Raw genomic sequence first — 23,261 nt, 5'->3', positions numbered from 1 at the left:
TGAACCCAGGCAGCTTGGCTTCAGAACTGCCCTGATGCGTGTGAATCCAGATCCTTTTCGAATGACTGAGCCGGTGTTGTGGGCTGATGCCAAAAGTGCTCAAAAATAGCTGTCCTGCTTCCCTAGACATGAGGGCTTGGGGAGCAAACAACAGGGGTCAGTTCTGCTAGTTTAGACAAGGGGGCATTTATTTTAAGGCTACCTTGTGGAACCTCAGGGCAAGGATGGAGAGTGATGGCCAGACCTCAGAGGAGAGCCAGAAATGGCTAGTAAACAACACTGGGAACCTCGCAGTAATGACCTTTTGGCCTCAGATCTCTGCGTATCTGTTTAATCTTCTCTCCCTGCAAACCAGCTTTCTCTCCCCGGGCCCCATGGTGAGAACAGCTGCCTCGTTCTACTCCCATGTGTGGCAAAGCCTGGGAACCACTGGGTTGTGCAGTGCCGTGGCTTGTGAGCGGAGTGGGAGCAGAGAGAACCAAGAAAGCGGGGTCAAACGCCAGCCACTGGCTCGGGCAGCTCTGAAGGAGGTGGCGGGCCCTCCAGCAGATCAAGGATTTGCGCTCACCCATGGGATTGCCAGCGGCTGGTGGAGAGAGAAGGGGACTCCTGGGATCTAGCGGGTGGCAGCTGATGAGAGACGGAGCTGCAGGCTGACGTCTCCAGGTTTCTGGACACGGCCACTGCACAGAGGGTCTGCTGGGCCTGCAGGTGTCTCCTAGTCTCTGAGTATATAATTGGAAAGAACCGTCTGGAACAAGAGTTGCTAAGGTAGGAAAGAGAAGTGGAAGTCCCTGAATCTGCATCCGCTCCTTGCCAGGATGGTCAACAGGAAGCACTGATGAATTCCTGGAGGAAGTGCAATGATGAGTCCACCACAAGGGGACGAGGGGAGGTGAAGACGGTGTTCCCAGAGTGTCCATCATGGTCCCCATCATGTCCCCATTCAATGCGACTGTCTGGCCCCTGGGCAGACCAGGTGGGTTTGTGCAGATGATAGCCCGCCCAGGCTCACCGGGAGGAGCCCAGTCGAGTTGCCGTGTGGCATATTCACGCCCTCCTGGCCCTTGGCACTCTGTCTTGCTCTTCACCTGCTGAGCGTGTTTCCTTTTCCCACAGTTTGCCTTTGTGTGGGAGCCGCGCCGTCTGCAGCACAAGAAGCACAGGAATGCTCCTGGGCCCTGACAGATACCCACGACCGCATTCGCAGCCAGTCACCTTGGGCATCCTCAGGGCCACCAGTCTCGGGCTGGGCAGGTACAGGTAAAACCCATCGTGGCTGCAAGTGGCACATTCAGTGTTGGGGCTGAGCGGGTCCACAGGAACAAGTGAACTACATGCACTGGGGTGAGTGGGAGGCGTGCGTCCCACTTGGGCTGCTCCACGTGCCTCAGAATTGCTCCGGACGAGCCTCCCAGCCTCTCCAGTTTCACAAGAATGGGTTATTCCTCAGCGTGGGCCGGGGGCTGTCAGGGACATTCTCCACTAGTAGACACCTGTGTGCCCACCCCTGCCCCAAATTTCAGGTCCTGGGTCACCGCAGCACCCCTGGGCTCTTCTCCACCACAGCTGCTGGGCCCAGCCATGCCCGTGCTGAGTCCTACCTGCTGACCACCCAGAGGCTGGGTCTCATCAAGAAAATTCCACAGACACAAACAGCAGAAGCTACTCTACTCTTTAGAGTTAAAATCAAACATTTCAAAATTTTGCCCTGTGCCTACTCTCTTTCCAAGAGCTTCTTGCAATAGCAAAGTCCATGGGGCTGAAACAGGGTTCCAGCATAACACAGCTAAGGACATATGCAGGGGTGAGCAAAGAAGGCAGAGCCAAGAGCACAGGGAGTTAGAAGCCACCACGTCCCTCCTTGCTCCTGCCCACCTGGTGTCGTCTCTCCTCTCCTGAAGGCCCAGTAGGAAGGTTACTGCCTTCCTCAGCAGGCAGATCCTGAGAGGACTCTCACTTCATTGTGGGGGGAAAGGCATGGGCCATCCCTGGGGGAGGGGGTGGCACAGGAGCACCTGCAACAGGGATGTACCTGTGGAGATGGCAGCATGGAGTTGGACCTGAGGGCAAAGCCCACTCACAGGGTGATTCAAACCCCCACTGACCACTTGGGTGGTTCTAGTGTGAGGAGCATTTGGCCACATCAGGCAGTAGCCACTCTCTTGAGAAGATAGTCTCTTTTCAGACACTTATGTCCTTTTTAAAATTCTGAATTGCATTAGAATGTCATTTGAGTAATCAAAAACCTTCCAACAAACAAAAGTCCAGGACCAGATGGCATCACTGGTGAATTCTATCAAACATTCAAAGAAGAATTAATACCAATCCTTCTCAAACTTCCAAAAGAGAGAAGAGGGAGTTTTCCAAACTTATTTTACGAGGTCAGCATTACCCTGATACCAAAACCAGATAAAGATGCCAAAAGAAAAGACAATTACAGGCCAATATCCCTGATGAACACAGATGCAAAAATCCTCAACAAAATATTAGCAAACCAAATTCAACAATATATTAAAAGCATCATATACCATGAGCAAGTGAGATTTATCCCAGAAATGCAAGGATGGCTCAATACCACAAATCAGTCAATGTGATATACCACATTAACAAATTGAAGAATTTGAAAATCATATGATTGCTTCAATGAATGCAGAAAAGTCATTTGGCAAAATTCAACATCCATTTATAATAAAAACTTGACAAAGTGGGTATAGAGGGAACATACCTCAACATAATAAAGGCCATATATGACAAGCCCTGAGCTAACATCACACTCAACGGTGAAAAGTGGAAAGCATTTCCTCTTAAGATCAGGAATAAGACAAGAATGCCCACTCTCACCACTTTTATTCAACAGCATTGGAATTCCTAGCCACAGCAATCAGAAAAGAAAAAGAAATAAAAGGAATCCAAATTGGAAAGGAAGAAGTAAAACTGTCACTATTTGCAGATGACACAATACTATATACAGAAAACTTTAAGGACTCCATCAAAAAACTGTTAGAACTAATAAATTTAGTAAAGTTGCAGGATACAAAATGAATACACAAAAATCTGTTGCATTTCTATATACTAATAATGAAATATCAGAAAGAGAAATTAAGAAAACAATCCCATTTACAACTGCATCAAAAATTCTGAATAAATTTAACCAAGGAGGTGAAAGACCTGTATGTTGAAAAGTACAAGACGTTAATGAAACAAACTGAAGAAGACAAATAAATGGAAAGACATTCCATGCTCATGGATTGTTAGAATTAATATTGTGAAAATGTCCATCCTACCCAAAGCAATATACAGAGTCAGTGCAATCCCTATCAGAATTCTAATGGCATATTTCACAAAAATAGAACAAAAAAATCCTAAAATTTGTATGGAACCATAAAAGACCCTGAATGGCCAAAGCAATCTTGAGAAAGAAGAACAAAGCTGGAGGCATCACATTCCCTGATTTCAAACTATAGTACAAAGCAGTAGTTATTAAAACATTATGGTACTGGCATAAAAACAGACACATAGATCAATGGAACAGAATAGAGAACCCAGAAATAAATCCATGCATAGATGGTTAATTAATTTACGGCAAAGGAGCCAAGAATATACCATGGGGAAAGGACCCTCTCGTCTATAAATGGTACTAGAAAAACTGGACAGCCACGTGCAAAAGGATGGAACCGGACCACTATCTTACAACACACATAAAAAATTAACTCAAAAATGGGGCTTCCCTGGTGGCGCAGTGGTTGAGAGTCCGCCTGCTGATGCAGGGGACACGGGTTCATGCCCTGGTCTGGGAGGATCCCACATGCCACGGAGTGGCTGGGCCCGTGAGCCATGGCCACTGAGCCTGCGCATCCAGAGCCTGTGCTCTGCAACAGGAGAGGCCACAACAGTGAGAGGCCCACGTACCGCAAAAAAAAAAAAAAAAAAAACAACTCAAAATGGATTAAAGACTTGAACATTAAGGCCTAGAAGAAAACATAGGTGGTAAACTCCCTGACGTCAGTCTTGGCAATGATTTTTTTAAAATCTGACACCAAAAGCAAAAGCAACAAAAGCAAAAATAAACAAGTGGGACTACATCAAACTGAAAAGATTCTGCATGGCCAACAAAGTCATAAAACAAAAAAAAGGCAAATTACAGAATGAGAGAAAATACTTGCAAATCATATATCTGATAAGGGGCTAGTATCCAAAATATATAAAGAACTCATACAACTCAACTGCAAAAAAATAAAAAATTCAATTAGGAAGTGGGCAGAATCTCTGAAGAGACATGAAAAGATGCTCAACATCATTAATCGTCAGAGAAATGCAAATCAAATCCACAATGAGATATCACTTCACACCTGTCAGAATGGCTATTATCAAAAAGACAAGAGATAAGTGTTGGCAAGGAAGTGAAGAAAAGGGAAACTTTGTACACTGTTGGTGGGAATGTAAATTGGTGCAGCCACTGTGGAAATCAGTATGGAGGTTCCTCAAAAATCAAAATTAGAACTACCATATGGTTCAGCAATTCTGGGTGTTTATCTGAAAAAAATGAAAACACTAATTCAAAAAGATATCTGCCCTCCCATGTTTATTGCAGCATTATTTACAATAGCCAAGATATGGGCAACCTAAGTGCCCATCAGTAGATGAATGGATAAAGAAGATGTGGTATATGTATACAATGGAATACTATTCAGCCATAAAAAGAATGAAATTCTGCCATTTGTGACAACATGGATGGACCTGGAGAGCATTATGCTAAGTGAAATTAAGTCAGAGACAGACAAATACCCTATGATCTCACTCATATGTGGAATATATATCTCCAAGTTAATAGATGCAGAGAACAGATTAGAACCAGAGGTGGGGCGGGGGGGCTGTCTGTGGGGGGAAGGGAGAAGTGGGTGAGCTGTTTTTGTTTTTGTAAATAAATGAAATTATTTTTAAAAAGTAATACAAGTGGGCAACAAGCATATGAAGACATGCCCAGGGACTTCCCTGGTGGTGCAGTGGTTAAGAATCCACCTGCCAATGCAGGGGACACGGGTTCGAGCCCTGGTCCGGGAAGATCCCACATGCCACAGAGCAACTAAGCCTGTGCGCCGCAACTACTGAGCCTGCGCTCTATAGCCTGTGCGCCACAACTACTGAGCCCACGTCCCACAACTACTGAACCCCGCGCGCCTAGAGCCCGTGCTCCGCAAGAAGCGCCGCGATGAGAAGCCCGCGCACTGCAATGAACAGTAGCCCCCACTCGCCGCAACTAGAGAAAGCCCGCGCGCAGCGACGAAGACCCAACGCAGCCAAATAAATAAACAAATTTATATATATATATAAAAGGCATACTCAGTTTCATGAACATCTGGGAAACGAAATAATGCAAGACATTTTTTTCGTCCATTAGATTTAAAAAGAAAGAAAACCACATCTGAATAAGCCACACTTTATTCATATTTAATTACCCTAATACTCAGCACTGCACAAATCAGATCTCAGCAGAAACCAAGTCCAGACGTTGGCATTAGCCGCTCCTCAAGCACCAGGACTCAGCTTCCCGGAGGAGCCTTCCCGCCCTCCCCGCAGCAGGAGCCCCCGCCCGCCAGGCCTAGAGTCGGTGGAGGTGGGAGTGGGGGCGGCGGTGGGCGGGGCACCGCGGTCGTGCCCTCAGAGCCAGAGGCTGCCGGAGCCCGGGGCTCAGCCTGGCGCCAGCAGAGCGCACGCCTGCCGCCCAGTGGCCCGAGGGCAGGGGCAGAGCCGTCAACTACCAAAGCCCATGTCCTCGCTGGACGGGAGTTTGTAAACATCCAGACAGGGCCGCGCCGCACACCCGCGACGGGAGGGCGCCGGGCCGGCTCCCTGCACCCCCGGACCCAGCCGCTGCGGCAAGGGATGCGGCCTGCCCTCGGTTTTACTCTCTCCTCAGCTGGTCGCTTTCATCGCTGTGCCCCGGGAGGTGTCCTCCCACTTCCTCCCCCGCTCACGCCGGCCGGTCGTCCAGCCGCCCCGCCCCCCGCCCTGCTCCCTGCGGACCAGGACGGCCGCCCGCCGCGGGCTGCTTCTCTGGCGCCACCGCCGTGCTGGGCGCTGTGCTCCGTCACAGCTCCTGGGAGGCAGGGTCGTCGCTCCCGGAGCGCCTAAGGGATGCGCGTGCAGCTGCCACTCGGAGATGCCTCGGTGGTGGCGGGGGCGGAGGCTCAGCCCCGGCCGCCGCCGCCGCCGGGACCCGCCTCGTACAGTCCACGGCCTACTCCATCTGCCTCAGCGCTCTGGAGAAGTTTTCCAGAGCAGTTTTGAAGGCTTGCAGCAAGAGCGTGCCGAGTTCATTGCTCGTTTCTTCAATGTCCGGGTCGAAGCTTCCGAAGAGGGGCGTGGAGACCCGGATGTCGTCGCGGCCGGCCCGCAGCAGCACCGCGCGCAGGTCCTCTGCGATCGCGCTGTATTTCTGCTGGTCGAATTTGGACATGGCCAGCTCGTCCTGGGGGTAGGCGCTGCCCTCGGGGTAGCAGTCCCTGGGCACCGGGAACTCCACGCTCTGCAGCCGGGGGAGCCCACAGAGTGCCACGAAGAGGCGCCGGAGCGCGCGGGCCGACATTGGGTTCCCCAGGAAGCGGAGCTCCCGCAGCCGGCGGCAGGGGCCCAGGGCCAGGCTCAGCGCGCCCACGTGCCGGTCCGCGAGGCCGCACTCCTCCAGGGTCAGGGCCCTCAGCGTCGGGGCGGCCTGGCCCAGCAGCCGGAAGAAGGTCGAGGGGAACAGGTCCACCAGGCAGTGCCCACTGAGGTCCAGCACCTCCAGGTGGGCGGCGTGGGTGCAGTTCGCCAAGAAGGCCATGTCCGCGTGGTTCAGGGCGCAGTTGCCCAGGTCCAGCACTCTCAGCGGAGTCCGGAGGGGGCTGCGGGCAGGGCAGGAAACAGCGCGGTGAGAGCAGGCCCGGCAGGCCCTCTGGGGGCCACACACCCTCCCTTGATTGCATTCAGCCTGAGAGCTGAAATGGGTCTTACCTTTTTAAGTAGTCGGACAAGTCAAAAGAAGAAGAATATTGTGTGATACGTGAGAATTATATGAAATTCAGGTTTCAGTGCAGGTAAGTAAAGCGTAATCAGAACAGCGCGACCTTCATTTACTTCCACAAGCCGTGAAGACTTAACTTCACCCAAAGACAGGCTTGGCCTTTGTCCTCAGCAATTAAAGTGATCAATCTGTTTTGTCAACAAGGCGCTGTGTGTTCACAGCTTGCTGAGGGGGCAGTGAGTTGCCTGTGAATTGGCAGGAAATGAAACACTGGCTTGGCTGTGCAAGAAGAGCCTGAGCCCACAGGATTTCAGGGCCGGAAGGGCCCCTGGAGCGTCCAGTCCACCCTCAGCACTGCCTGGGACCTCAGAGACCCTTCGTGCTCTCCTGTAGGTGTGTAGGCGGCGGCCATGCGGAAACGCACAGTCGGTGGCTCCCTGCCCAGCAGTTCTCAGAGTCGGGAACAGACCCACAGCAGCTCTCCGGGATCCTGGGCCTGGGTCTGGGGTCACCTGGCTGGGCACTGAGTGCCGAGGCCGGGGTAGGGGGGCTCCGCTCTCTATTCGCCTGCTGAGGCTGCTGCTCCCACCACCTCCTGCACCTGTACTTTGGGCGCTGAGCGTCGCGGGCCCACCCGCCGCCTGCACAGTCCACCCCGCAGCGGGCTCTGTGCCTCCTCGCCCGGCTCTGAGGAGGCTGTGGCTCGGGCCCTGAGCTGTGGGGCGTGTTTCCACCTCCATCTCTCACGCCCACATCCATCCATGAGGGACCCTCTCCCCACCTGCACTGCTCGCAACCCCTTGGGGGGCCTCCTGTGTGGACAAGGGTCAGAGGACTGCGAACCGCGTCTGGGAGCTTGGATTTGGGGAGGGTCCCTCACTCAGCTCATAAGGGGTCCCTGGCCTGAGCTGTCTGCATAAGCAACGTGGTCCCTGCTGACACCTGCCTCCTCTGGGGTCTGGAATCTCGGCACATGCCAGGCTGAGGCGCCCACCCAACCAGCCCCCAGGAAAACCCCTGGCCTGGGTCTCTCATGCACTTCCCCAGTGGGCGGCACCTCCCATGTGCCATCACAGTCCGCGCTGGCTCCACTGCGACAGGACCCTGGACTCGTGCCCCGTCTCCCCAAACCCCTCCCCACAAGCCCTTTCCCTTGGCAGATTCTGCCCCGTGTCCGTCTGCTGTAATAAATCTTAGCAGTGAGTCCTCCCAGGGAATCACCAAACCTGGGTGGTCTTGGCGTGTCTGCTCTGTCTGCCACTCTCCCTGCCCCTCCATCTGGGTCTGCTGTGTGGGCCAGGGAAGTCAGAGTGAGCCCTGTAATATGAAGCTGATCACCCACTGCCCTGCTCAGAGCCTCCAGGGCTTAGCCTGACTCTTCCGTCCTTCTCCTCCTCTCCCTGCTCCCTTCTTCACCTGCCCAGGACCACAGCCCCCGTCCCCGCTGCCCCAGCCCCGCCCCACCCCGCCCCACCCCTGCCTACGGCCCTGCCACACCCCCAGCTCCGGGCAGCCCCGCCCCTCCCCGCCCCATCCCTGCCTACGGCCCTGCCACACCCCCAGCTCCGGGCAGCCCCGCCCCTCCCCGCCCCATCCCTGCCTACGGCCCTGCCACACCCCCAGCTCCGGCCCTTCACCTGCGGGGTTCCTGCCTCGCACACTCTCTCCGGGCCCTCCGCTGGCTCACTGTGCCTGGTCTCCGCTCAAAGGCCACCTTGGGACCTAGCCTTCCCTGACCACTCACCCATCTCCCTCCCACTTAGGCCTGACACACTCCACACCTGGACCTTCTGGGGCCTTGGACAGGCTCTCAGCAACCAGCTGACTGAAGACCGAGCGTGCAGAACAGGTCAGAGTGTGACAGGCGATGTCAGGGCCGAGCTAACAAGATAGCCCTGCAGGCTTGTGACGTGTCCTCTGGCTTGTGGAACACGTTTCCCCAGAGCACAGGCACCTCCGGCTGAGGACCCAGGCCAGCCAAACGCAGTCCTGTCCTGAGGGTCCCAGGGGGCCACCACGTGGCAGGGTCGTATTTGTGTGTGGGCTCGAGGACCACCCCCTCCCGAATTGGGCGACTGGGTTCCTGGGGGGGCGTGGGGAGCAGGGATGGGGGACGGCGACGGGATCCCCGGGGCCCCCCAGGGGAGGAGAGGCAGTGTGGGCCCTGGCCAGCTGCGGCCAGCTACTTCTGGGTTTCCTCTGTATAGAAGAGAAATTCCTGTAAGCCACGGACTCCCTAAGCCAGAAAAGACACCCTTACACCCACTCACTGAGAAATGAGAAGGAATGAGAAGTCTGATTTTCCATAAACTTTCATGAGTATATTCACAGCTGGTGGCCGCCAAGGTGGCCCAATGGCCCTTGGGTATTGCGACCCTCCTTGGTGCCTCCCCTGGCCCAGTGGCGGGCCCTCACCACGCAGTGTTCCGAAGCATCAGCGCAGTGCTCTCCAGGGAAGGTTACGGGAGGTGGGCATCCCTCCGGAGGGACTCTGGCCCTCTGATCCGCAGCCTGTGGAGGGGCCCACGGGCTGAGCAGCCGAGGCCGCCTGCCGACAGCCATGAGAATGAGCTTGCAAGTGGGTCACTCCGCTTTCCCGCCCCGACAAGCCTTCAGGGGAGACCACAGCTGCCCCCACCGGGCTCCTGTCTTGCCCTCGTAAGCCCCAGCACTGGGGTGATTTGTTACAATGACAGGTAATTAATACAATGTAATGGAGTTACTTCTATGTTGTTGGCTTGCTAATGAGGACTCTTCTCTTTTTCTTACGAACTGGAGGCAGTCTCCTTTGGGTTCTGGTGCTCCCAGGTTGCACCCAACACCAGCCCCAGCCGGGCCACCTCCCCCTCCGTCTGTCCCCTCCGGCTGCTCTGGGCTGGGCAAAAAGCGAGGGGACGGGGGCTTGTGGCCTTGTAAGTAACCAGGTCTGTTTTACAGTCCACTAGTGCGTCCTCAGCCAGGGCCCCGAGTCGCCCTGACCTGCGCTGAGGGGCTGTGGGCAGATGCCCCCCCCCCCGCCGCCCTCCTTCTGGTCACCCTAGACTCACCCGAGCAGTTTCTGGAGCTTCCCGGTCAGCGTGGAGAAAGCCACGCTCAACTCGGTGAGGTGCGTCATCCGGCTGAGCTCCCGGGCGATGGAGGTGAGCAGGGCGTCCTCGCCGTCAGGGGCGGGGGTGCTGGTAGGGGGCGCGTCGAAGGCCTTGGCGGGCAGGGTGAGCGACACCAGCCGGGGGAAGCCCAGCTGGGCCAGCAGCTGCTGCACGTGGCCGGCGTGCAGACGCACGTTGTGCACCACCTCGAGCCGGCGCAGCTCGCCCGGCCCCGCCAGACGCAGCACGTGCAGCAGCTGCCCGGGGCCCAGGCTGTCGGCCCGGAAGGAGAGGCAGTGCACGCGCAGTGGGGCGGGACCCTCCGGCCCCAGGGCCCGCACCACCAAGTCGAAGTTGCCCCCAGTGACGAAGATATCGGCGAGGACCTCTACGGGGCGCCGGGCCGCACGGGGCTCCGCCTGCAGCTCGCAGCAGGTCCTGGCCAGCAGCTTGGTGCGGCCCCACCTGCCCAGCGCCCTCCCACAGGGACAGCCCTGCACCTGCACGTCTCGGATGCCCGTGAGGTCGGCCACCCGCAGACGCCGCCGGCCCCCGCCCCAGAGCGTGTGGTCCGCGAGGCCGCGCACGCAGGCCTCCAGGCAGGCCCTGCAGGCCCGGTCCCGCAGGTCCCCGGGGTGGTCTGCGCTGGGGCCCAGCAGAGCGCCCAGCCGGAACTCCTCCAGCGGCCAGCGCTCCAGCAGAGCGCGGATCACCTCCGCCTGCTCCAGCAAGTAGCTGGCTTTGAAGAGCAGCGGGTAGAGGTTGTGGGCCACCCCGTCCAGGCTCTGCCGGGCCACCTGGGGGTGGGACGCCAAGGCCTCAGCAGAAATGAAGCGTAGTGACTGCATCATGCCCACCTGCAGCGGCTGGAGCCAGGACAGAGCTCTCCCCTGTGCTTCTCCCAAAGACGCGGCCCCTTCTCGCCTATTTTTAGTTGCAGCTGCTGTGAGCAGCTTGCCCTGGACTGTGGTGAGCCAGCCGCTCTCTGGTCATCTGACGGCTATTTTCGTCCTGGGTGCCTGTTTGGCTTTGGCCGTGGAGGCGTCTGGTGGTGGCTGGCTTGTCCTGCTGGCGCTCAGCTGGGGAAAGCAGAGCTGCCTGACTGCTTGGCTAAGGGGAGGGGGCTGGGCCCCTGGAATTACCGCCGTGTCCACTGCAGGGGTGGCCTGTCCTGGGGGTACCTCACCCCCTCCATGGCGTGGGTCTGCCCCAACCCTGGGCCGTCCCACAGTCCGAGGAACTAACAAAACTTTTCTTGGACCCCTGAGAGCCGAGTCCCTCCCTTTGCCCCGCGTCCAGAGTCAGGGATGCGGCCGTGGGCATGGGGTGGCACCACAGATAACTGTTTCCTGACTTTAAGAGAAGATAAATAAAGGCCCCATGAGGCACCGGCACGCTGCTTGGCAGCCCCCTTCCCTTATCGTCACTGAGGACCGCGGCCAAGGCTTCCCCACCGTCCATGGGAGGGAGCTTGGCGCCCTCCAGCTGCAGGCCTCCCTGGGCTGAGCCCCAGGACCCACGCAGCGGGCGGGGCTGCAGGTGACGTGGTGTCTGGTTCCTTGCTCTGGAGGGTGGCAGAGATGTGCCCCAGACCACGCCGCTTTGGTAGAAGGAGTATTTTGAGCTAAGGACGCTTGGACCCGCCCCCCTTTCTTCCTGAACAGAGATGGAACTCCGGGCAAACCCCCCTCCCTGAACTGGGAGGGGAGACATTCTCTTCACCGGAGAGGTCAGGATAGTTCATTGTCAAAGTTACTGTCCTGTGTGTTGCAGTTACTTTCCCACAAGCAGTCACCTCTTCGCTCAACTTAGTCCAGAAATACTTAGGCCACTGGGGTCTTCGTTTCCTTATGAGGGCTCCCATGTCATCAAAAGCTTATATTCAGTAAATCTGCGTGGTTTTCTCTCATGACTCTGTTCTTTGTTACAAAGCCCCAGAAGAGAACCCAAGACGGACAGAGAAAAACTCTTCCTCCCTCCAGCTCCAGCTCCAGCTCTAACGGGTGTTAGATCATCACTGAATGACTTGACCGCCCCCCCCACCCCCATATCACCATCATCTCGGGCAGGGCTGGAGCACTTAGCTTGACAGGCTACCCGGACAAGTGCTGGTCTGGGAGGGACCTCAGTGGGACAGAGAGAGACACCGAGACAGTAAGATAGGGAAAGACAGAGAGACAGAGACCCACAAAGACAGAGATCAAGAGAGGGAGGAGGGGAGAGGCAGACAAAGGCACTAGGAGGGAGAAAGAGTCAGGGGCCAGTGGACATGCTGGGCTGTGTGTAGGGCTGTGGATATGGACGTGGGTGCAGGGGGTGCAGGTGCCGCTCATGGGGACCCACACGGCCTGGACCCCCCAACCGTACACTCAGGTGGGACCCTCCGTCAGGGACAGTCCTGCTTGCTGTTCCCTCAGAGCCTCAGCAGTGCCTCCCCTAGGGAGGGGGCGGCATCGTGCTCCGGGGGGCCCCAGCGTTGTCAGGCAGGCCAGGTGTGAGCAGAGACGGCGGGGACCTCCCCCTGCCCTCACCCCCATGGGAGGCAAGGACGTGCACCAGGCAGACCCCAGAGGGCGCTCTGCTGCCCACGCCCTGCCCCCTCAAAGTCGCAGGGGCTGCGCTCCCTAGGGGAGGCTTGTTGGTGACGTCCCTGACACAGCAGAACCCCGTAGAAGAAGCACGACCATGTGGTAGAAAAAAATGTCCCATTTATTTATGTTCCTAAAGTCTGCAACAGTCAGCCCTGAAACAGAGTAACAAGGAAGAGAGTTTACAGCAGCCGGCAGATCACAAAGGCAAGGGCCGTGCCCCAGCCACCTGCTCCTGTTCTGGGTGGATGGCACCTGAGGTCGCCGCTGCCCCAGGACGGGGTCTGGGGGGAGCACCTGTGGTAGGAAGTGCGCTGAGTTCTGCATCTACCCAGGCTCTCCTCTCTAGGGTGAGGGGGGCCCTCTCAGGGCCCCATCCACACGACAGGACCTCCCAGCACAGGCTGGATCAGAGCTTTCGGCCCAGCTGCTGCGCCCCCGCCACCTGGGGTCCACCTGGGACGCAGGGAACCTTGTCCCAGACTCACAGGTGGAGCCCAACTCGAGTGCCGCTGGCCACACACAGCTTGTTGAAAAAAAAACGAAACCGAGATTCCAGCTAAACTCAGGAAAGCTCCCCCTGCGTCCAGGACGCACCCCGTAGGGGCTGCACCTGGAGACTGCCGTCCATGGCCTGCATCGCCTGGAAGGCAGGGGAACACGCTCCCAGAGGGGCCCCTGCTCTGAGACGCCCCACGTCCACTGTGGGACTCTGCTCGGGGGTCCACGTGCTCCTACCCGGGCCTCTTGCAGCCTAGGAGTGTGGGAGCGTCCAGGGCATCACGGGGCGTCTTTGTAGGCAGGACAGCGGGGGGCCTGTGACGTGATGCCCAGGCCCCGAGGGGTGTGCTGACTGGTGGCCCCGCGCCTGGCAGAGGAGGTGGTCAGGAGCCTTGGCTTGAGTGTCTCCTTCCCGGACCTCGTGACCTGCTGTGCACACGTCAGGGGCGAGGCTCCCCTGCTCTGAAGGGGGTTCTCCCTGAGGGGCCACATCTCACCCAGATGCATCGCAGCTGCCAAAAGGACCTCTCTTGCTCAGGTCCCCTCCTCCCCCAAGGTGCTCTCGGACTCGGGACGTGCATCTTCTGAAGAAGCAATTGGGGCCCGGCAAGGCCAGGGACCGGGCCCCGGAAACGAGCGCGTCCTCTAAGGCTGACACCCACAGGCCTGGGCGGGTGAGTGCGCAGCGTGGCGGCTGCAGCCTTAGCCGGCGTCCCTGGGCGTCCGAGGAGTCGGGGGATGGGGGAGCAGCCAGGCCTGGCCCGCCGCCCCCTCCCGGCGTGCCGTTAACGTCCGCGGTGCACCCGCGCTCTGGAGGCATCGGGACAAGGTGGAGACACGGTCGGGCAGCCTGGGTGGTGGCAGCGTGCCCAGCGCCTCAGGGATCACGGTGGAGTGTGCGGCCTGCCAGTCAAACCACCGTCCAGACGCCCAAGACGTGAGGGGTTTTGTCCTGGCAAAGGGATCAGGTCACTGTGAGTGACCCAGGGCGTGAGCACCAAGGACTCTGGCTCAGCACACACTTAAAATCGGACCTCCCCTTCTGGTGCTGCCCAGGAGGGGGCCGGCGGCATCGCCCCAGAACCGGGGACATGCTTGCAGAGAGGAGACCTTTACAACCCCATGTGGGTGAATGCACTGAACCGGCTGGTGACGAGTGGCTTCCTGTCGGATTGGTCCCCAGTTTCTCCTTTTCAGGGGATGATGTCTCTGTGTGTGCGTCCAGGGTTTCTGGGGTCTCCTGTGCTCCCTACTTGCGGGGTTAGGTGTCATGGCTCTCCTGACACCCCTGAAGGTAGAAACACACGTCCGCATCAATGCAGGGAAATGCTGCGTCTTGCCCAGGACGCGATCCCGTCAGAAGGCGGGACTGGGGGCCGAGCAAGCGTCCCAGGGAGGGCAGAGCCCCTGACCCTGGTCCATCTGGGGCTGGGTTCAGAAACCTCCTTGGCGAACCAGTAGCCCTCCTTCACCCAGGACTGCAGGGGCTCTAACAAGGCCCGCCTGGAGTCGGGGCTCTGCCGAGCCCGGAACCAGCACATGCTGGATGGCACAGGTGCAGCCTCCGCATGGCAGGCAAAGTCCAGGTGATGCTTCAGGAGGCCTGCAAATCTCTCTAAGTGACTCAGAATCGCTGGAGACGGAGCCAGGCCTCTGGTTTCACAGGCATCCCGCTGGGTGCCGGAGTGTGCGTGTAGGGTTGATTCACACACAGGATGGCCCCAAAGAGGGCTCTGTGTGGTCACCGGCGGCCCAGCACCTCTTGGGAGGGTACTGAGCCCCCCACCCAGCACCTGGGCCTCTCTCGTGGGGGCTTAGAGGAAGGGTACTCACAGTCGTGATGAACTGGTCCCTGTCAGGCTGCTGCTGTGAGCCCTCCCGGGAGGGGCCAGGGAGACACCCTGACAGTCCTCGTCAGAGGACAGCTCCGCGAGCATCAGGGATGGCCCGCAAGGCTGGGGCCGCTGTCCCCTGACGGGCGGTGGGAAGACTCGGAATTCCCGGTCTGCAGAGAGAAGCCAGTGAGGACCGTCCTCCGGCCTGGCCGGCTGCCCCTCAGGCCTACTGTGCTAGGCACTCTGGCCCTGAGGCTTGCACAACGAGAATGATTTACAAGGTACAGATTTATAACCAGATGACCCGTGATGCCGGGCTAAAGCAGGACGGCACTGCTGGAGGTCAGACACCACTTATGCTCATGAACAAGAGGTCTGTGACTTTGCTTTTCTATAATCGGGAGGCCCAGTGCAGCTGCAAGGGGAAGGCCGGGAGGGAGGTCGACCCCTCCCCCAGCAGGAAGCCTCACCCTGGGCGGTAAGAGTGAGCCCAAGCGGGGGACAGCACAAAATGCGGCAATAAGGGCCACGCGGCTTTGACAGAAAGCGGGACAGGACGGCACGGGAGGCGCGCTCCCAGGGGCCTGTCCTGTGCCACCCCAGAGTCGCGGCCGCAGAGTCCAGGCCCATGGGGTCACTCCTCAGGGTGGGGCCCCTGCCAGGGTGCAGCCACAATCTCGAATGTGGCTGGCGGGTGGCTTCTCCGGGCCGTGCTGGGGATGGCAGACCTGAGCCCTCCGACACAGACCCTTCTGCCTGGTCTTCCTACCGGGAGAAGTCCCACCTCCAGATCCGGGGCTGACCAGAGGCTGCCGCAGCCCAGATGGGAGCCACCCGCGGTCCTGGAGCCTGAGGGACGTGTCCAGGAGAGCGCGGTTGCTCTGGGCAGGCGACGGTGCGTGCTCCCCATGGCCGCTGCCTGTTCTGAGCAGCTCACACCCAGCACTTCGCGCAGAGGCACCTCTGCGGTGGGTGGGGACCACCTCAGTGGTGACTTCATGGTGACAGTGGCGCATTTTGGGCTTCGGAAGGCACTTGTTTTGTCTGGTTTCTCTTTTTGCTTGTTTGTTTTAAACTTGTTCCCTGTCCCCTTGTCTTGAGTGGAAGCGGAAATTTTTTTTTAAGTAAATGAAAATTTCTAATCTGTTTGGAAACCTTTGGCAGGGTACGAAATCGGGGAAACGATGAGCACGTGCGCCGCCCCAAGCACGCACTCACGCACTACGCACTCACGCACTACGCACTCACGCACTACGCACTCACGCACTACGCACTCACGCACTACGCACTCACGCACTACGCACTCACCACGCACTACGCACTCACCACGCACTACGCACTCACCACGCACTCACGCACTCACGCACTCACGCACTCACGCACTCACGCACTCACGCAGGGAAGGCCGGCCCCGCCTCCTGGTTCAGCTCGAGCTCCACCATGCAGGTGTGCACACCGCACGGACAGGGGGAGCAGGCGGGGCTTGTGGGCGCGTGCGGGGGCAGCGGCCCCCGGGGGAGGAGGACCGGCTGCTGGAGGAGGATGTGCTGCTGTCTGAGAGGGTGGAGTGCGGTCTCTTGAGGGGGGCGGTGTGGTCACAGGAGGGCACAGCTCTGGACGCTCGGGTCTGTGTCTCTGGACGGGGACAGAAAACAAGGCTTTTGGTCTCTGCTGTAGAGGTGCAGCCTAGATTCAAGAGCAAGATGGCCAGCCAGAAAACTACTAGGTTCCTTCCCCCGCGGTCACATCGGGCCTCATGGGGCTGCCACCCGTCCAGCCCGACGTGTTGGCCCGTGGGGCCCGGCGCACCGCAGCGCCTGGGTCTGAGTTGGCGGGGCCGAGCGGGAGCCGGGGCTGTGGCCGCTAACCTGTTCCCTTCCCGGTGTAACTGACGGCCCGGTCGCTTATGGCCGCGTTGCTGGGCTTGATGTCCATGAACGGCTTGCTGCCTGTCCCCGTGGACACCATCTCCTGTGTCCTGAATTCTAAAATAGGAGCGTGTGGGGGAGTTTTCTAAGCAGCTCCCTGGGTTTAATTCCACCCTAAGTGTCTCTGGGGGACTGGACATGCTGAGGTGCCCGTTCCGGCCTCTCTCAGGGAGCCCAAGGGGGTGAACCAGGAAAAAGGAAGACGTGGGACCATAGAAACTGGGTGTGCAACCGGGGAGGGGCGGGTCTCCGTCTGCGGATGAAGGGACATCCACCTTGGAGTGGGACAGAGGCCTCCAGGCAGGGCATGGCTCCAGGAAAGACAAACTGACGGGTATCTGCCACGCTTGAAACTGAGAGGGGATCCAAGCACAGGGTGAGAGCCTGAGCACGAATGAATGCTCGGTAAACCAAGCGAAGAGAGAATGGCGATTACAGCTGGGGGGCCCAGAGGGAGGGGACACCAGGCCTTGGGGACTTGCTGCTCCTCATGAGGGCGGACTGACTCCAAGGAGAATGAAGAGCCACCGGGCGCCCCGAGCAAGGCTGCTGCGTGCGTGTGCACGTGTGTCTGTGCGTGTCTCTGCACACGTGTGTACATGTGTGTCTGTGTGCCTGTGTCTGTGTGCATGGGGGGTCCACACTAAGAAGGACGTGGCAATGAAGAGGCCGTGGGGCATCTCTGGTGACAGGTCAGGGCCCTGGCCAGGGTGGTAGCCTCCGAGTGCCAAGTGGTCGTGTTTGGATGTCAGGGTGTTAGCATATTAGGGTTTCTCAGGCCTAACGGGATGGTCAGAGCCGCCGGAAGGACGGCCAGCTTGGAGGGGTTGCGATGGAGATGGCGTGTGTGGCAGCCAGCTGGATGAGCGACCACCCTGAAGGAGACAGAGGCGTCGCAATGACGGACTCAGGGGAGAGGAGGGACCGGGGGCAGACGTGAAGGAGGAGGGAACGAGGTGGGGGGCTTACCTGTGGGGAGACCACAGGCTGGCCATCGGCGCAGCGGCCGGGAGGGCGGGGCAGAAAGCGGACGCCACGGGGCTGAGGGCATCTGGGAGCTGGGGCTGAGACCTCTCTTGGAGCGTGGGGGCCGGGGTCTTGCTTGTTGTTTTAAGGAGAAGTAAGTGTTCGTGTGCTGATGGATGGTGCTAAGGGGCCCCTCGGACCGACCACGAGCCCTGAGCCCAGCCCAAGCCCAGACCGAGCTGGCCCTGCATGCCGAGCGCCCTCCAGCCGCTCTGCCCACCTCGGTCCGCAGAGCCCGCTGCCACAGGATCTTCCCTGTCACGTCCGTCCAGGCGGTCTTGATCTCCGCGAAGCTCGCCTGGAGAACGTAGGTGTCCTGGAATTTCCGCCGCCTGCGGAACCAGATCTCAAACCTCAAGCCACTGTCCCTGACGTTCACCATCATCCCGATCTGTGCCATCTGCAGCCACAAGCACCGCGAGGGACCTCAGATCCTGCCCTTTGGACAACTGACCTCTCTGGCTGATGCTTGACCCCAGCGCCTCCGTGCTGGGGGTCCTCTCACCCAGACACCGAGTGGTGTGGACGAGGCTGGGCCGGGGGCCCGTCGCCCCTGCATCCCCGTTCCTCCTCGCCCCCACCCCCGCCATCCACACTGGCTCCCTTGTGAGGGCTCAGTGCCCCCCCCCCAGAAGGGCTCCCTGGCACGTCATCACAGGACCCCTCCGATGAGCTCGCTGGCAGGGAAGGGGTTGCGGTGGGGCCTCTCCGGGGAGACTTCACCCCCAGGGCCTGTCTAGGGGGAGGGGTTAGGCCCTGAGACCACCCAGGGGAAGGCCACCTCTGTGCTCTGCCCACCTTCACCCAAACCTGAAATGGAGTCACCGACGAGGAGACATTTGTTTTCTAGCCCCTGGACTGGCACGTGGAACACGAAGGACACATGGCTCCTTGCGGCTTCTGGAGGCCCCAGGCTCCAAAATTCAGCCGAAGAGCCGCACTAACAAATAACCGGGCGTTCCCTCCGGCCCCCAGCGCCCTGTCTGACGCGGTACCTTGAAGGACTCCTTGACGCGTACACATCGTGGCCTCCGTCCACCTTCTGGGTCTTGCTGAACAGGATGAGGCCTTCAAACAGGAACACACACCTCAGGTGCTTCTTCCCTCTGCAGCAAACGAGGAACTCGTCCTGGCATCTCAGCCGCCCCTGTTCCTTCAGATCCACCTGCAGGCAGGCCGGCCTCTCTCAGGGGGACGGGGCATGACCTGATCCTAGCCCTGACCTCGTGCCCCTGTAACGAAGCCTCCACGAGCCAGGGCGACGGCTGCGTGAGGGTCAACTGCGCCCAGCCAGGCCGCCCCTTCATGGGAGGCGCCCCCTTCCCTCCCGTGGACGGCCCTGTCCTGGGTGACGCCTGGGCTGTCCCAAATCGCTGGACTGAGCTCACTGGCCAGAGGGCTCGGGGGCCTTCGGGTCTGCGCATGGCCGCCTGGGGCGGATCTGTCATCTTGGAACTCTTACTAACGCTTCTCTAACAAGGCGCCCGCGTCTTCACTTGGGACAGGGAATTCGGGGCGGTCCTGCCTGACCGGGAGGTCCGCTCTTCCTCCTGGCCCTGGGCGCTGGCCCCACCGCGGCCCCCAGCGGGGGCGAATCGGTAGGCTCAGGCCCACAGCCCAAGGCCAAGCTCAGCTTTTCCCATATCCAGTTATTTCGGAGTAGCCCCAAACACCGACGTTTAGCATTGAGAGCCCACCTGCCTCTCCTCCCGTGGCTCCCGCCCCAGCAGCCTCTCCCGGGCGTTCCCTTCCCTCTGGGCGGGGGCCTGGGGGGTCCTCCCAGGTGTGGGCGCCTCCCCGGAGGCCTGTCCTACCCACCAGGGTCCGAGGCACTCACGTCGCAGCCGCGGACGGCGTCCAGGGCCAGCAGGTCGTTGCCGTGGCGCAGCTGGAAGCGCACCACGTCCTTGGCGGCCCTCAGCTCGCCCAGCGCCTGCTCCTGGACCGGGGCCGGAGCAGCAGTGCGTACTTGCCCACGCGCTGCACGGGCTTCAGCAGGTAGGAGGCCAGGTACGTCTTGTCGCCCAGCTCCCGCTGCTCGTCCTGCAAGGCCGGGCTAGAGGGTCAGCCTGGGCCAGGCCGGGCGGCAAGGCTCGAGGGCGGGGGGGACGACCTTGAAGAAGGCGTTGCCGTGGATGCAGAGCAGGGCGTCCGCCCGGGCTTGTTCTTGCTGTAGAGCAGGTGCTTGCCAAGCTGCTCCTCCTAAGAAGGGAGGGCTGGGGTCAGAAGCCACCCAGCTCTGCAGGGTCTCGCCACAGTTGGGAGCGGGCACTCAGCTCCCCGGATGTGGTGGGAGCCCTAGACTCAGTCTCAAAATACCAGTTTTCGGGGAAGAGGCAAGAGCGGGTGCTCAGAGGGTGGGCCCGAGGGAGGGTTTGAAATATTCATTAACAGTCAAGAACCAAGTTTGTCTAAACATTTAAAATTCTCAAGCTTACTGTCAACATAAAACAACATGGAAGTTGCACATGATGGCTAAAAGCATTTTTTAAGAAATAGTTGAAAAGACACAACATGTGGGATGTGCTTCAGCACCGGTGTTTTGTCACAGTAATTCATATTTAACAATGCTGAAGCAGAAGTGTCACCTGTCTCCAGCACAGACGCTGCCCCAGTGCCCAAAACTGTGTTTGGTAACTAACTACTTGTTGAAAGAACTTTCTTTTCAGAGTAAATTAAGAATTTTATAAAGACTCAATAGTCACGGTTGAGAAGAGACTTATCAGAACCTCAGGTCTCCTCGGAATGATCTGTACGTCCATGCGGCTCCCAGAGCTGGTCAGGAGGGCCTGGCGCCCCTCTGGAAGTGGAGCTGGGCAGGCTCGCAGGAGGACCGTGACGGGGACCAGGTGGGCTTCCTGTGTGCAGGGAGCACACCGGTTTTGGAAGCTGCTGTGGGCCGGCTAGCTGTGAGGGGTGGGTTGTGGACAGATTAGGTGTGATGACACAGGTTCAGCCCCAGTGCCAAGGGGCTCTCGACCAGGGTGCCGTCTGCTGACCCCGAGGCCCAGGTGTCCAGAGCCAGGTCATAACTGGCAGGGACGTATCTCCTGACCCGGACACAAGGGACCCACTCGCCTGAAACGTGGGCCGCTCCCAGCACGAGTGGGGCTGGCCTCACCTCGTCCACACAGTGGGCTGGGGACTCACATATCTCAGGAACACGTGGCCCACGGCCCAGGGGCGCTGCCGGCATCGCTCCAGCTCTCAACAACTAGAGTTGGTTGTTTAACCATCAGAGCGGTTGTGCTAGGTCACTACACGCCCTGAAAAAGGAGGCGGCTTTCAGAGATTCTGTTCTGAGCACAGGGAGATCACTAATGTCTTGTTTAAAATCAGACGTGAGGGCTTCCCTGGTGGCGCAGTGGTTGAGAGTCCGCCTGCCGATGCAGGGGACACGGGTTCGTGCCCCGGTCCGGGAGGATCCCACATGCCGCGGAGCGGCTGGGCCCGTGAGCCATGGCCGCGGAGCCTGCGCGTCCTGAACCTGTGCTGCGCAATGGGAGAGGCCACAACAGTGAGAGGCCCGCGTACCGCAAAAAAAAAAAAATCAGATGTGAGTGCTTCAGCCTGGACCTGACGGGGAAGGCCCAGAGGGGCGTCCGTGGGTTTCCCACACTGTGGAAAGGCACTTCACGGCTTTGGGTTTCTAGATCCCACTGACCCCTAGGCCCACAGGTTGAGGGCATCTGCCTCACCTTCCAGCTCGCCCCTTCCCATCCTCCTCGGAGGGGTGGATCTTGGAGGGAGAGGACAGACTCCGGTTCCGAGGGAGCCGAGGGCTCTCGGCACGTGGCCTCAGCAGGGGCTGCTTCTCTGAGGCCACGGTGGTGCCGGTCACCTCCAGGCCTTTGATAAAGACCCCAGTGTGGCCCAGCCAGAGGGAGTCGCTGGGGCCACTGTCAAGCTGAGGAATCGTGAAGCTTTGTGCTTTCTTCCTAATTTTCTTCAGGGGGTGCTTCCTGGGGTGGGCGGGGAGCAGGTGCAGCTGCTGTCCTGTGCATGCACACCTGGGCGCAGGTGCTCACCCTCCTGCCCACACACAGCAGCTTGTCCGGTGAGGCTGGGCAGCAGTCGGGCCCACTCCCCAGCTCGGCCCTCGGGGTCAGCGGGAGGGGTCCAGGAAGGCTGAAGGGGCTGCCCCTCAGGTCCCTGGGCAAGCTCGTGCTTTAGGGGGCTCCAGCCCAGAGGCAGGGTGCCGGGGCCCGGGGCTGCCTCTCCAAGGGCCTCTTGCCAGTGGCGTCGGGTCGGCCGGCTCTGCAGCCACAAGGTTTGGCCCCGTGGCAGCGCCCACTGGCCGCCGGAGCCCACCACCACCACACTCGCCCTGGGGAAGCTCTGCACGGCCTCCCGGCGACAGCGCTTCAGATCCTTGGTGACCAGCTCTGGGTCCAGGTGCTCTAGGTACTGACTGTACCGCAGCGTCTGCCTGCTCACCTGCCCGGCACAGGAGGGCACCAGTCAGTGCAGTGAAGGATGGTCACGGCCAAGGTGGCCTGGGCGGCCTGAGCCAGCACCCTGAGTAAACTCAGGTCACGCTCTGCCTGCTGACCAGGTCGCCCAAAGCGAGGACCAGGGTGAGCCAGAGGCCAGAGTGAGAGGAAGACCCTGTGCTCGCGGTGGCAATTGCGGGCCGGACTCGACCGTGGGCATCAGGGCTGGAGAGGCCATGAGACGGTCCGCCTGGTGTGGGACCCATGGGCCAGGGACCTCGGGCCGAGAGTTCCCGGCCTGCCCTGGCCTCTTGGGTTCTGTGCTCCTGAGGAGTCTAGCCCTGGCGCCCTAACGGCAGGAATTCTAGGGCGCTAGTGAGAGTGCAGGTGCGGCTGTGCTGCAACAATCGTTCTGGGATCTTGGACAGTAAGTGGACTTTTATAACTGAGCCGGTAAACAGGACAGGTCACGTGTCCTCGTGGCCCATCTGGTACAATAAATAAACCCCTCAGAGGTCTACGGAGAGCCTGGTGGGGGGGCGCCCACCTTGCAGCGAATGTCCGCAGCAAGGACCGGGCAACGCGTGCACACCCTGGGAGGCACTGGGCTGGGGCTCTTACCGTCTCGCAGAACTCGGACCCGAGGGCCTGCCTGGCCAGCTCGCCCTCCCTCCGCTCAGCCAGGCCGGCCTTGGTGCTCAGACTCCTTCTGAAGTCCTGGGTCCCTTCCTCTGCGCCTTGCAAGTCCTCTTCCATCAGCCGCAGCCCTTTCGGACGATATTGTTGCGGCCCAAGGAGCAAACAATCAGAACAAGCCCCAGCAGTGCCCTGGGTGTCCCTGCGTGTGTCCTGGTG

The 23,261-nt window shown here is 59.4% G+C and overlaps 2 protein-coding genes across 2 annotated transcripts in view; both read right to left on the bottom strand.

The window, feature by feature from the left end:
* Positions 1–6,241: 6,241 nt before the first annotated feature.
* LRRC14B (leucine rich repeat containing 14B) lies at positions 6,242–10,946 on the bottom strand. Its single transcript, XM_060091592.1, has 2 exons — positions 10,054–10,946; positions 6,242–6,887 (listed from the first exon to the last, which is right to left on the bottom strand). Exons 1-2 carry the CDS (start codon positions 10,944–10,946, stop codon positions 6,242–6,244), a joined length of 1,539 nt encoding a protein of 512 aa, XP_059947575.1.
* Positions 10,947–14,094: 3,148 nt separating this feature from the next.
* The window catches only part of PLEKHG4B (pleckstrin homology and RhoGEF domain containing G4B), a 59,189-nt gene continuing 50,022 nt past the window's right edge, over positions 14,095–23,261 (bottom strand). The window contains 20 exon segments of the mRNA XM_060092520.1: positions 14,095–14,136; positions 14,597–14,837; positions 15,018–15,189; positions 15,490–15,674; positions 15,823–15,982; positions 16,481–16,654; positions 16,888–17,004; positions 17,728–17,822; positions 17,917–18,005; positions 18,194–18,373; positions 18,962–19,138; positions 19,811–19,920; positions 19,923–20,016; positions 20,087–20,130; positions 20,133–20,175; positions 21,124–21,179; positions 21,232–21,239; positions 21,672–21,969; positions 22,002–22,410; positions 23,028–23,173. Coding sequence (XP_059948503.1) covers positions 14,095–14,136; positions 14,597–14,837; positions 15,018–15,189; positions 15,490–15,674; positions 15,823–15,982; positions 16,481–16,654; positions 16,888–17,004; positions 17,728–17,822; positions 17,917–18,005; positions 18,194–18,373; positions 18,962–19,138; positions 19,811–19,920; positions 19,923–20,016; positions 20,087–20,130; positions 20,133–20,175; positions 21,124–21,179; positions 21,232–21,239; positions 21,672–21,969; positions 22,002–22,410; positions 23,028–23,173 — 2,840 coding nt within the window.

The sequence above is a fragment of the Mesoplodon densirostris genome, chromosome 3, assembly GCF_025265405.1.
Source record: "Mesoplodon densirostris isolate mMesDen1 chromosome 3, mMesDen1 primary haplotype, whole genome shotgun sequence".
Lineage (NCBI taxonomy): Eukaryota > Metazoa > Chordata > Mammalia > Artiodactyla > Ziphiidae > Mesoplodon > Mesoplodon densirostris.
This window is presented reverse-complemented; position numbering and strand designations above follow the sequence as displayed.

Coding starts and splice junctions, on each gene's coding strand:
- LRRC14B (XM_060091592.1), bottom strand. CDS start 10,946: ATGATGCAGTCACTACGCTTCATTTCTGCTGAGGCCTTGGCGTCCCAC. Junction 6,888..10,053: donor AAGCTCCAGAAACTGCTCGG/GTGAGTCTAGGG, acceptor CCCTGCCCGCAG/CCCCCTCCGGACTCCGCTGA.